Here is a 13,165-nt window from a genome sequence, read left to right on the forward strand (position 1 = left end):
GGCGGTGCCCACGGCAGAGGCGCGAGGCCAGGCAGGCAGCGGTGAGCAGGATGCAGAGCAGAGCCAGGGCTCCCAGCAAGATGCCGAGGAAGGCAGCAAGGCTGATGGCCAACCGCTCACAGCGAGAGCCGGATGGGGAGAAGATGGAGAAGGGCAGGCAGCTGTGGATGGAGAGGGAGGGAGGGAGGGAAGAGCAGGGATGCTGTGGGAAGACGTGACCATGCTCAGTGGCCTTGTCTGTGCCCGGCACTGCTGCTACCTGCATGTGGGCCCCTCGGGCAGGTGCTGGCACTGGCCACCATGCTGGCAGTAGCCCATCTTGCAAGGTGAGATGCAGACAAAGCCCATGGTCTCCGTGTAGTGGAGCCGGTACCCTTTGTAGCCATACAGACTGCAGGGGAAATAGCTCCTCAGCTCAGCCACCGTCACTGGGGAGGGATGTTACTGGTTCAACCAAGCAGCAGCGTCACCCTGTGATTCTTCACCAGCTCTTCCTGAGCTGAGTCCATGCCCGGGGTGGGAATTGCTGCCCACCCACCACCCCTGAGGTGTTGTTACCCACCACCCCAGGGCACGTAGGGTGATGGGGGATGGACCCTGGGGACACTGGGGTGCTCCTCCCGGGCTCCCCAGCTCAGTGCAGGGAGTAACTCACGCTTCACCAGGTCAGTGACATTGTCCTCATGCAGGGGCTGGAAGAGGAGGTGTCCATCCACTTCCCTTCGCCCCCGCCGCCCGTTGAAGGCACCAGTGACTGCTCCCAGCAGCTCCTCGTTCAGGAACCAGATGACGATGCCACGGCTGTCGTAGGCAAACTCAGACATCACTGTGAAGGTGAAGCCATCACTGTCTGTCCTGTGGAAAAAGAATGGAGTTGCTGGCTGAGCTGCTGCTGCATCGTAGATCAGCCAAGCCTCATAATGCCTCAGTTTCCCCATTTGGAGGGGCATAAGGAAGGGAAGAGGCACATGGGCATTGCTGATGGAGGGTACCATGAGACTTTTGTGTCCCTGGTATCAGGACTGGAAAAACAGACCTTGAGTTTGGGTTAAAATGCCTTCTCTGTCTCAAACCTTGTAGCCCCAGGCCCAGCCCTGCCATGTAGGCTCTGCAGGGTGGGCAGGGGCCACCCCACAGCCTACTCACATCTGAGTGATGTTGGTGTTGCTCTCAAAAGCCTTTACTTCCAGGGAGCCCAGGATGGCTGAGACCTATGGCAGGGAGAGCAGGAGGGTGTCAGGGGCAGGCAGGACAGCACTGGCATGGGGAGAAGTTGAAGGGCAACACGGGCACTGTGACCAAGCCCTGAGGGCAGCTCTGGCCTTTCGTTCACATGCTAGGGACCTGGCACGTGGCCACAGCCACAGCTGGTGTCACGTGGCCACCACTGCCTTCAGCAGACCCACTGGGTTCCTGGGGGTCCAGGTAGGTGTTGGTCTCTTCTCCCAAGATGCAAGAGACAGAACAAGAGGAAATGGCCTCAGGTTGCACCAGGGGAGGTTTAGATTGTATATTAGGAAAACCAAGAGTTGTCAGGCCCTGCAACAGGCTGCCAGGGAAATCATGGAGACCCCATCCCTGGAGGTATTTAAAAGACATGTAGATGTGGTCCTGAGGGACATGGTTTAGTGGCAGACCTGACAGTCCTGGGTTAGTGGTTGGACTGGATATCTTAAAGATCCCTTCCAACAAAACTGATTCTATGATCCTTTGGGAGGGAAGGATACAAAGGCATGGGCACCCCAAGCTGCCACGCTGCTCGGTGTGCCAGCGTGTCCCCCTCCCCAGGCTTGTCCCCTCCCCTGACATACTGTGTCATTGACTTCCCCAACAGAGGCATTTTGCAGCGTCCTGACCCTCAGCTGGATGCTTCTCCAGGGGAGATCTGCTAGGGAAAAGTCACAGCAGTGGCTCTGGCATCCCGGGATCAAGGCAAGCAGGGGATCTCCCCCCGGGAGGCACCCACCTGCACGAGGCAGAGGATGAAAATCCCCCCCTGCCAGCAGGCAACGCTGGTCGGTGAAAGCCGGGGGGCAGGCGCAGGTGGGGGTGCAGGTGACAGGGTGCAGATGGCAGTGTCCCCCGTTGCTGCAGTAGCCCTCGGGGCAGGAGTGGGAGCTGCAGGCTGAGCCACAGCCTGGCCTCTCACCTGTGGGACAGGGAGCCTAGGTCAGGTGGAGCCCCAGAGCACTGATCCATCACCAGCCACTGCACGGATGGTGATGCTTTTCTCCCAGGTTTTGGTCTTTTTGAATATGCCCTTAGGTCTTTTAGTATGAATTTCAGATCCTCAAGGAAAAGTCCTGCTGGAACCTTTTGCCCTTTGAAATCCCAGCCTGCTGCATTAGAACAGGAGTGAAAACCATCACCCCAACCCTACCAAAACCACCTGAAAACCAGATTTGGTTTTTAGCCCCCCAACTTCCACATTCGAACTTCAGTGGGATGTGATTTTTTTTTGTTTGTTTCTCAAAGAGAAAAGTTTCAGGAAAAAAATGTAGTTTCCCAGTGGATTAGTGAGAGCTGCAGCCTGAGAGCACAAGGGGTGGCTGGATTCCAGTCCCTTCTATTAAGGACAGCAAGGACTTGGTTACAGAGCTCAGCCAGCTCCCCCTCCTCTCCTCTCTGGCCAATTTGAGTCCCACAGGAGCCCTTTTCCACCAAGGCCCAGGGGTGAGGGGATGAGGACCATGTCCACTGGGCTCCATGCCTGCAGGGGTGCCCATACTCACCCTCCTCGCTGGCCAGGCAGGAGCAGGTGTAGCTGCCCACTGTGTTGGTGCAGGTGCTGTTCCCTGGGCACATCATCCCCTGTGTGCACTCGTCGATATCTGCCGAGGGAAACCAGCAGGACACCAGGAGAAATACTTCAGCTGGGGTCCTATTAGTGCCCCAGCTTCCTGGTGGCCATGGCGAGCCCTTGTCACCTGAGCAGTGCTGCCCATCACCGGTCAGGCCAGCCGGGCAGGGGCCACAGCCTGTGCGTGTGTCACAGCCCACACCGGGGAAGCATCCCTGGGCACAGGGGTCCGGAGGGTCCTGGCAGAAGGGACCTGAGTAGCCACCATCACACCTGCAGGCTGCCAGCTGGGAAGGGGATGGTGACACCAGCTTAGGGGACACGAGGAGTACGTGTGGACAGAGAAGACAACTATGCATGGTGCGATGCTGGAGGAGCTTTCCAGCACACTACCTGTAGGGAGGACCCCCCGAGGGTGACAGTGTCACTGTAGTCACACTCCTGACTCCTGCTGCAGCTGCAAAGGGTGAAGCGGAGCTGGAGGAGGGAGGAGAGGTTGTTGGACCCAACAGCCTCCAGGTTGATGGTAAGTGGGGCCATCCCATGGGGCTCCCATGTCAGAGTGCCACTCTCTGCCAGGAGAAAGAGGTGGGAGTTAGAGAAGGTGGCAGAGGAAAGGAGCCAGGTGGCCCGTGTTCCCCCCTCCTGACCCAGCTGCCCTGTCCTTCTTTCCTTACCAGATATGTTGAGCTCTGGTGAGAGGTGGGGGATGAAACGCGCGCCCACCCCCGCGGCACGGAACTGCCTCCTGACCCTCTCTGTCCTGAAGGCTGTGAGTGAGGTGTCACCGGTGATGACAGGAGGGAAGGCATCTGAGAAAAGAGCAGACTAGCACACAGCTGGGCGTTTGCTGTGTGGCCTTGGCACCACTTGGCTCTGAGTCCTTCGTGTTGAGCATGGGACCCCAGGAAGATGCCACCATGACTGCCCACCAACAAAGCCCTCATAGCACACAGCATAGCGGCATCTCTGAGGCTTTGGAGACCAGCCAGCCAGGAAATGCAATGCCGAGACCCTGGTGACTTCTCTCTTGCCTCACATGGAGCAAAAGAGCCCAAGGAGGGAGCAGGACTCTGCCTGGTTACTCAAGCTGTGCCCTCTGGGAGGTGAGGATCTGCTCCACTTACTGAGTACTGTTTTCTTCTGCTGCAAGTCAGCTGCAAGGCTCTGGGTGGCCAGGCCCAGGGCCACATCCCCTGTGCTCAGCGAATCATAGATGCACTCCTTGTTCCCGTGGCACTGTGAGGCTGCCAGCTGGTACCGGCTTTCGTTCTCCTGCCGCAGCCGAGACAAGAAGATTGGTGTGAAGTTCATTACCGGTGAGTCCGGAGGCTGAGCAAACAGGCTGTGCTCTCCAACAGCCCCTGCAAGAGAGCACACCACAGGTACAGCCTGGGGTTTTTAGGGCTTGTTATATCCTAGGGCTCATTTCCACACAAACAGTGAGAAGAAAAAAGGACTTCCCTTGCATCACTTTTGCTCAGACAAGTGTCTAAATGTCTCCAGGCAAAGCATGGGCAGAAGGTGCAGGAACTGAGGGATCATCAAAGTGAAGCCCAAGACCAGACTTACAGGTCATCCCATAGCCATAGATCTCTTCCTCGCTGCTATTCAAAGCGATGCTGGTACCATTTGACATCTGGAAGTCATCTGCAGGGTCGTGGTCCCACACACCTGATGGAGCATCACCATAGGACTGGAGACCCCATGCCAGGGTTGACCTCCTCCCTGGTGCTGGTCAGTGTTTAGTTTAGACCCAGGGGTCCCTGCCCTCACAAGCACATTCTCCAAGGGTTTTCCAGCCTGCTTTAGGTTAGGAAGGGGACTTGACACTCAGGCTCTGCAGTAGTGCCAGAAGTCCTCACCCAGGAGGCCCTTGGTGCTGTTGCGGTACCGATCAGGCAGGTTGCAGACCACGCTGAGGATCCCAGAGGTTGCAGAGATGGAAACAGCAATGGAGCCATCAAAGACGGCCATGATAGAGGAGTCATTGACCAGCAGGACACCAGGGCTGTAGTGCATCTCGGCAGCCATGTCTGCAGGAGAAGGAGAACACAGAGGGAGAGTCCACAGGAGGACAAGGTCTGAAACGGTGCCCCTGAATTTTGGGGTGAGGGATGATCCCCATGCACCCTGACCAAGTCAGAGATGGTACGGGTGGGAGGCATTGGATGGAGCTCGGGATGGCTGCCCTCATGCCAGGCAGGACAACACTCATCCCCGCCAGATACATTTAATAGCACAGTCTGCTCACCTTGGGAATAGAAAAACTGAATGGTTTCATTGTTCAGAAGGACCTGGATGTCACCATGTCTCCCCAAGGTCCACTCAACCTGCAAATAATTGAAGATATCCCAGTCAGCTCCTCTGCTTTTCCCTCCCTACTGTCCCCCCTTGGACATGTGAGATAAACCCTATCCTCCTTCATCTCTGGCAGAGGCTCAGCCTCAGGGGCCGTGCTCACATGCTCTTCATCCCTGCAAACACATGATCAACCAGATTTGATGGCTGCACAGAAGAGGACAGCAAGCTGCTCCCCCACCACTGCTAGCATGGTGCATGCAGAGGCCACCACCACTGCTTGGCTGAGCATGGCAGTGCAGAGAGCCGTGCTGGTGGGCTCCAGGTTCTGATCCTCCTCGCCCCCCACTGCTCAGGGGCTGCTTCTGGTGACTCTGGGAGGTTTTACCTACTGAAATGGGTGTGGGGAACAACTCAGCAAAGCAAGGAAGGGTACACGCTTGTGCTAACGTGTCCAGAGGAGACTGGTGGTCGAGGCGAAGGGTGTGCAACGAAGAGGGTGGAGCAGAGCATGTTCCTGCAGAGCTCCAGGCCCTCTCTGGTCAGCTTGCAAGAGATGTTAGAGCTGTGGTTCGTTAGTCTTAGTTCAACCCACCACTGTTGGCACTTTGTTGAGGTCATGAGAGGTGGCAAGGAGAGGAGAGGGGATGCTTCTTGAGTCTTGGCCACTTGTAAGTAGAGAGGCAATGCCCAACCTGCCATGGGGGTCTTGTCCCAGTTAGATGCTCAAGCCAGTACCTGGGTCACTCCTACTCACTGTTGTGGTGGTGGTGGAGATATACTGGGCAGCAAAGGCCACGAAGTTGGTGGCCTGGGCTGTGCCAGTCCGGGCTGTGCGTCCTTGCAGCACGAAGCTGGTCTGGGCATCACTGGCCAGCAGCAGGACAAAGTCCCCAAGCCCATTGAAGGTGTAGGTGAGTCCATCCAGGGTGGTGATGTGGGGATCCCCAAAGGCACCAGCTGGAGTCCAAAGGAGATGGAGCCATTTTGATAGGAGGAAGAAAAGCAAATGCTGGTGTCACTGCACGGAGAGCAGCCCCCAGTGCTGCTCTGGGCTCAGCAGCCCCCACTGGGATGCTGCAGAGTGTGGTTAATGTGTGGGCTCCCCATACACCTGTGCCACCCACCCAGGACACTGGCGTGGAGGAGGTCAAGCCCTGGGGACTCACCAGGAGTGGGTGGCACGTATCCCTTGCAGCCAACCTGGGGTCTCTTCTCAGCAAACCTGGTGCAGAACAGGGGCTTCCCCACGCGCCGGCAGCACCAGTTGAAGGCCCTCAGCTCCTCATCTGTGGGGAAGGCAGTGGGTGCTGGGGGGTCCCCACTGTGCCTGCAGAGTGCTTGGTGTTCAGGGTGATTTAGAGTGAGGGAGAACTGGTGCCCACTTACCAGCCCCCAGGTGGGTGGGCAGGCTCCACGCTCTCTCCTGCCAGCCTTCTAGCAAGCTCCCGTCTTGGTAAAGACACCGCACCCCAGCTCCAGCTGGGTTTGGGGACACAGTACGCAGCATCCTCATGGAGGTGTCCACTGGGCCTGAAAGGGTAGGAGGGGATCAGGGCTGCCCCTGAGCAGGAGAGGACCCTCTTCTGTTCCCTCACCCCACATCTGGCCCTGGGTGGCCGCGCTCAGCACCTCTGCTCTGGCGGTAGCGCGGGTCCAGCTGTGCCTGTGGCCAGGAGCAGGGACAAGGCAGCAGCTCGGTGTTCCAGGTGGCTGGAGCTGGCTCCATGTCCAGCCACGCCAGGCACCGCAGCCTGTAGTTCACCCGGGAGCGGGTGTCCAGCCTGTATATCCACAGCCCACGCACACCTGTGGGGGCGACCAAGGATCAGCACAGCTCCGCCGGGGTCTCACCTCACACCAACGGGGATCCCATGGGACAGCTGTCCCTGGCCATTGACCTGAGACAAGGTCTCCAGGCTCCCTCTAGAGCTGACGTGGCCATGGCAAGCCACAGCAGGACATGGGACACCCGTGCTTTGCTCTTGGTGTCCTCCACCAAGAGGATGGAGACTCTCATGGCTCCCTCCTCACCCACCAATCCTGAGGGCTCCCCAGGGTCATACCGGTGCCAGTGCTGCTGTGCTGGTCGGGTCGGTACTTGACAGCTGGTGGCTTTTGAGTCAGCTCATTATTCTGGGCATAACCATCACCACTGTGTGGGGAGAAGAGGTTTGGGGTCAGCATTCCAATGCAACCCTCCTCCACTCCTCACAGAGGAGTTGGGGTGGGAACTGCTACTGTTTGCAGGAGAGAGGGTTTAAATGGGAGAGGGTTGCTCTGGGATTGGAAGCTGGGCTGTCCTCCAATGGCCCTGACAGAGTGCTGGAAGAAATCCCTGCTGTCCCAAAATGCAGCCACACGTGCACAGCACCTGGAGAAACCGATCAGCACGTTGTCTGCAGCCAGCTTGGTGTAGTCCCACTGCATCCCACCATCCTGGTAGAGCAGCAGGGCAAAGGAGCGGTTCCCATCGGTGGTCAGGACCGCTTGGTAGGTGTTTGTCTGGAGAAACACAAGGCATTCACTTAGCACCCCCAAAACCCTCCCTGCTCTCCCCACATTGCAGCCTGAGGTGGTAAGACTGGAAATGCTTGCATCAAGCTGCAGGAGAGCAGTAGCATGTTGTCAGGAACTGGTGACAGTCCTCTCCATCACCTGGGTCCCCCACTACTCACCTGAGTGTCATCTCGCCGGGATGGGTATGCTGGAGCCTTCTCCCATGTCACCTTCAAGGTCCATTTTGCTTGGTAAGGGGTTTTCAGGTATTTCTCAATCTTTGCTTCCACATCGTGGACAAAGGGATCTTGGGTAGAGCTGAGGGTGGAGTACTCCTGCCAGTTGGCAAGAGAGAGGGTTTAATGGGAGAGCTGGAAGCCGACATCTCCCAGGAGAACAACTTTGGTGAACCTGACCTGGTACCAGGTGGTGCCAACACCCTGGGAGAAATCTGCGTCATCCCAGAAGGCAGCCACCACTGGCAAACCCTCCCGGCCATTGAAGCCCCGGGGAGGTGGGTTGGGGTTGGAGAGGACGTAGTTATCAGTGGGTGGGAAGATGATCTGTCCGTTATCTGTAAACTAACCAAAACAACTTGTTAATTGCCAACACCGCAGGCAGCTCCTGCCCAGCCTGTGTGGCTTGTAGCCTCCACGGGCGAGCAGAAACCTGCTATCTTAATTTGCAAAAACATTAACATTCAGATGAAATTCGGTTTCTGTTCCACTTCCATGTTGATTTTTTTTTTTTTTTTTCCTACCAAAGAGGTTGTTCATCCCTTACGTGCTCAGGGAGGGGGTAACTCACGTAGAGAACATCCCGCAGTTTCTTCCCAAAGGGAAACCCGATCTCTGGCTTGAACAGGGGGGAGTTAAAATCCACCATCCTCTGGATGTACTCTTGGTCCCCTCCCTCCATGCCAAAAGGGTAGAGTGAGGCTGCTGGCACTGACACGGGCAGGAGAATAATCAAAAAGGTGAAAAAACATTAACACCAGCTCCATCCTTCTGGTGGCCAGAGCAGACTTACTGCCTCACCACCAGGATGCTGGGTCTAAGCTGCCCCCAGCCAGACCAGCACTCTGGTGCCACGTAACCCAACTTTTAGCCCAGTTTTCAACTCAGAATATTACGTTCTCCAATAGCAGATTTCACCTTTCCCCATGAATCCAGCAGCCCAACATGTGGTGCAGAAAAGTCACCCTGTCCCAAGCCACACCATCAGCCATGGGGTTGCTGGGTCGGCTAGCAGCCCCTTCTGGCTTGCTTTGGGAAGAAGAAAATCTACTTACTGATGAGCCTGTGGGTGGGTAGAGGCTCAGGGGCAGGATTTCTGTGGCTGCTGGTGGTGTGGATGGTTGCTCTTGGTGCTGTGACCAGTCCCCTCCCAGTCTCAAAGGCAGAAGCAGGGGTGGTGGCAGAGCTGGTGGTGGCTGGTGGACTCTCTGGTGCCGTGGTGTCTGGGGCTGGGAGACCTGCTGTCTCCTTGGCTGGGCTCCCTGGGGCTGTGGGTGCACCAGGCACCCTGCTGCCTGCAGGGATGCCAGTGGTGCTGCCTGAAGGGATGCCAGTGGTGCTGCCTGCAGTGACAGATGCAGTGCTGCCTGCAGTGATAGACACGGTGCTGCCTGCAGTGCTGCCAGTGGTGGTGCCTGCAGGGATGGCTACGGTGCTTCCTGCAGTGGTAGCTGTGCTCTTCCCCCAGGCAGGTTCACCCAGGAAGGTCGGGGTGCTGGGAGATGACATGGTCACTGCCTGTCCCAGGGCATGGCTGGTGACAGCAGTGGGAACAGTGTCCCTTGTTGCTGGTTGAGAGGGGGCCCATCCAGTTCCTGCCCCCCCTGCAGCACCAGCACTGAGGGTGGCTGAGGGGGCTGTTGCTGGTTCCTCCACCTGGCCCCGTGGGCTGGGCTGGGTTGAGCTGGGCACCACCATGGCAGAGCTGGGACCAAGAACACGCCAGGACCCAGTGTTTGTCTCTGCAGTGGGAGTAGGTGCTGCTGGGGATAGGACAAGGTCACTGCCTCCTCCTGCCTCGTTGTGTCTGACAGCAGGGGACAGGACACTGCTGGTGGCTTTCGTTGTGGCAGTCAGCACAGCTGTGGTGGCCTCAGTCACCACAAAGGTCTCCCCACTGGCTGAGGTGTCTGGCAGGACCCTACTGCCAGAGGACATCCTGGTGGCTGGTACGGTGGCCAGGCTTGTGCCAGCAGCACTGGAGACAGGCACACGGGTGCTGATGGTGCTGGCTGCAGGTGCTGCCTCCTTGGCACTGCTCTCAGGGAGGGTGGTGTCCCACTGTGTGGTGGTATCACCAGCACCTGACCAGGACATGGCTGTGGTCTCCCATGCCTGTGTGTGGCCAACAGTCACTGACACCTCATCTATGGGCTCATCCTCAGGGCCTGGGCTGACAGCCCCTGTAGCTGGGCCATGGGTGCTATTGGTGGCTTCAGAGGACACTCTCGGAGTGACACGGGGGCTGCTTGGTGTGGAAGCACTGCTGGGGACAGAAGAAGCAGAAGTTGTGATCCTATCGATACTGTCATTGCCTGCCCCCACTGCTGGACCAGTGACAGTGATCCTGGGGGTGAAGAAAGATGCCACCACTGCTGGAAGGGTCTTCTCAAGGACAGGAGGGAACTCACTGACATCTGGCTCAGTGTTGCTGTGAGCAAGGCCAGGAGAAGTTGCTGTAACCATCTCCAGAGCTGTGGGTGACACCGTGCCTACCACCACTGCTGGCACAGGGCTTTTGTTGCCTAGGACAGAGTGTCCTGACAGGGGGACTTCACCAGCGCCTGGCTCAGCCATCCCAGACATAGCAGTGGGCAGCCTCAGGGACAGCTCTGAAGTGCCATTCCCCATGGTGGAAGAAGCTGTGTCAGTAGCCATGTCCATGGTGGGCTCACCAGTGTGATCGCTGTGTTCCAATGCAGCTGTGCTTGGCCAAGCAGTGATGCTGGCTGTGACAGGAGGTGACACCATTGGGGATGTCCTCAGAGCACCTATCATGGCACCTGCCCCTCTGATTTCAGCTGGAGTTGAGCCTGGAGCTGCCTGCATGGTTCTGCCATCTCCTGCCAGGGGGGACCTGCCCTCACCTGCCCCTGTAACTTCATTTTTGGGGACCAGCAGTGTCACGGGCTGGGGTGTCTTGCTGGCAGTGTCTGGGAGGGGGCTGACCATGTCCAGCCCTGGTCTGAGGTCAGACATGGCTGATGGAGCCAAGTTACTGTCCCTGGGAGCCAGGATAGGCAGATCCACCAAGTGCCTGGTTTGGGAAGTACCTTGGGTGGGAGGCTCTGGTGATGGCCCAGTGGTGACAATCACACGGCTGGGACCTGGCCCCACTGCACCACTCCCCAGGTCAGGAGCTGAACTGGCATTCACGTCCTCCTCCATGCTCACCTCTGAGAATACCATGCCTGCCACTTGCCCTGTGGTGCTGCCATCAGGGTCACCTGAAGCACCCACCACTGGCAGTGGGGTAGCCAAGGACAGTGGGGATATGCCTGCTGCCATCCCTGGTGGGACACTGGATGGGGACCCCCCCAAAACCATTCCTGCAGTGGGATGGCCTTCCAGGAGAGGTGGGACACCTGCTCGTGATGCCACAGTGTCAGTGGCTGCTCTGGGCACCTGCAGGGTACCCGGCACAGCTGTGACCACACCTGGTGCAGCACTGGATGACCACGTCTCTGTCCCTGGAGCTGCCCCATGTTGGGGGCCAGCCTGGAGCAGTGGGGCTGGTGCAGGTCCAGGGGTGACACGAGTTCCTGGGAGTGCTGAGGCTGCAGTGGGACCAGGCTGGCTGCGGCCAGAAGATGCATCAGGCACAGCTGGGGTGGTTCTGGTGTTCCTCACTGTTGTGGTGACATTGCCACTGGCCAGCGATGCTGTTCCTCTCATTGCTTCACTAATTGGAGTGGTGCTAACGAGGGAGGATGGCTGGCTGGTGGAAGGTATTGGTGCAGCAGCAGCTCGAGGGGCCCCATCTGGCTTTGCTCCACCAGCATCTGTGTGGGACAAGGATGTGGCCATGCTGGGTCTGGCTGGAGGGAATCCATCTGCAGCTGCCTCTGCTGTGCTGGCCCCAGGGTCTGCTGAGGGAGTCTGGGCAAGCAGAGATCCCGTGGAGTAGATGAAGAGCCCTGGAGAGGGACCACCAGAGCCATTGGGAGCTGTGGGAGAGGACAGCCCCTTGTTGAGCCCCACTGGGATGGCCTTGGTCTCTGGAGAAGTGGTGCCTGCCATGGCTCTGGCACTTGGCTTGCTCCTGATGGACACCAGGTCAGTGCTGGCACTTCCCAGAGCTGGGAATGACGCAGTGGGGATGTGTTCTGCAGCAGTGACTTCCATTGCCACAGCTGGTGTGCCCGGAGCTAGTGCAGTGGCCTGGGGGTGGGTGACAGCGTTGGCTCCAGGCTGCCCATCTCCAGCAGGGCCAGGGGCTGTGCTGTCACTGGGGGCAAGTGGCTCTTCTGTGTCCAGCAAGGCACCACCAGGGAGCCAGGGAGAAAGGGCTGGAGGCAGCTGAGCAGGAGGCACAGGGGGATCCTGTGAGGCGTTGTGGTTGGCTTTGGACAAGGCACGTGTCCCTGGCTCTGTAGCCCTGCTGATGCCAATGGTGGCAGAAGAAAACGTGACCTTTGCTGAGGATGTGCTTGGGGGATCTGCAGGTGGTGGGGGCACCATCCTGGCCCCCTCTGTGGCTGCCTGGGGGGGACCCCTGGGGAGGCCATTGGCAGGGCTGGCTGAGGCTGCTGCTGGCTTCACAGTGCTGCCCATGTCCTGAGAGATGGTGGCTGCTGTGGCTGGACCTGAGGTGGCCTTCTCCAGCTGTGGTGTGTCCTCTTGGGATGGGAGCATGGCATCTGCATCTGGCTCAGCAGAGCTCTTGCTGATACTGGGGGGTGATGTCCCTGTCCTGTGCTTGTCCAGGGGGAGTGGTGGCACTGTGATCCATTCTGTCCTTGGCATCCTCTCTGTAGTGACTGCTTTGCCCAGCTGCACTGACTTGTTGGCCTCAGTCAATTTGACAGTGACTGAGGGAGATACTTCTGTCCGAAGCACGGGTTGGTCAGCCAAGACATGTGCCACTGGAGAGGACAGATGTCCACCTGATGCTGGGGTGGCACCTATCATTGCACTGGCTACATCCACGTGTGGCTTGGCTGGAGTCCCGTCTTGCATGGGGGCAGTTGTTCCCTGGACTGGCTCTCCAGGGATGCTGCCCTGAGCCACTCTTGCCACTTCCGCAGCCTGCTCAGGAGTCGTGTTGCTGTGTGATGGTGGTTTGCTTGTCTCTGTTACAGCAGGGACCCCTGGAGCTGGGGACAACGTGGTTTTGCCTGGCCCAGCATTGCCTCTGCCTATGTCAAGACCCAGTGTGAGGGACGGAAACTGCCCACGCCCAGCAGTGGTGGGAGCTGGAGGGACGCTGGTTGGGTGGCTGGCAGAGGCTGGAAAGGAGACCCCAGCCCCTGCCTGGAGTCTGCCTTCTGTGGCCAGATCCCCAGGGAGAGCTGCCACGCTGGGAGACACCCCCCGCTCACCACTGCTC

The 13,165-nt window shown here is 58.3% G+C and overlaps 1 protein-coding gene across 1 annotated transcript in view; it reads right to left on the bottom strand.

Annotated features, from left to right (window-relative positions):
- The window catches only part of MUC4 (mucin 4, cell surface associated), a 15,901-nt gene that overhangs the window by 1,635 nt on the left and 1,101 nt on the right, over window positions 1–13,165 (bottom strand). Inside the window, exons 3-22 of the mRNA XM_010000397.1 lie at window positions 8,408–8,574; window positions 8,017–8,181; window positions 7,780–7,935; window positions 7,476–7,606; window positions 7,168–7,256; window positions 6,734–6,910; window positions 6,491–6,634; window positions 6,271–6,390; window positions 5,859–6,061; window positions 5,055–5,133; window positions 4,666–4,836; window positions 4,373–4,474; window positions 3,928–4,164; window positions 3,478–3,612; window positions 2,733–2,831; window positions 1,967–2,149; window positions 1,812–1,885; window positions 1,147–1,211; window positions 656–855; window positions 260–428 (exon numbers count right to left, since the gene is read on the bottom strand). Of these exons, the coding sequence (XP_009998699.1) occupies window positions 260–428; window positions 656–855; window positions 1,147–1,211; window positions 1,812–1,885; window positions 1,967–2,149; window positions 2,733–2,831; window positions 3,478–3,612; window positions 3,928–4,164; window positions 4,373–4,474; window positions 4,666–4,836; window positions 5,055–5,133; window positions 5,859–6,061; window positions 6,271–6,390; window positions 6,491–6,634; window positions 6,734–6,910; window positions 7,168–7,256; window positions 7,476–7,606; window positions 7,780–7,935; window positions 8,017–8,181; window positions 8,408–8,574 (2,866 nt within the window). The remainder of the gene's footprint in view (window positions 1–259; window positions 429–655; window positions 856–1,146; window positions 1,212–1,811; window positions 1,886–1,966; window positions 2,150–2,732; window positions 2,832–3,477; window positions 3,613–3,927; window positions 4,165–4,372; window positions 4,475–4,665; window positions 4,837–5,054; window positions 5,134–5,858; window positions 6,062–6,270; window positions 6,391–6,490; window positions 6,635–6,733; window positions 6,911–7,167; window positions 7,257–7,475; window positions 7,607–7,779; window positions 7,936–8,016; window positions 8,182–8,407; window positions 8,575–13,165) is intronic.

The sequence above is a fragment of the Chaetura pelagica genome, unplaced genomic scaffold, assembly GCF_000747805.2.
Source record: "Chaetura pelagica isolate M959 unplaced genomic scaffold, ChaPel_1.0 scaffold20, whole genome shotgun sequence".
Taxonomy (NCBI): Eukaryota; Metazoa; Chordata; class Aves; order Apodiformes; family Apodidae; genus Chaetura; species Chaetura pelagica.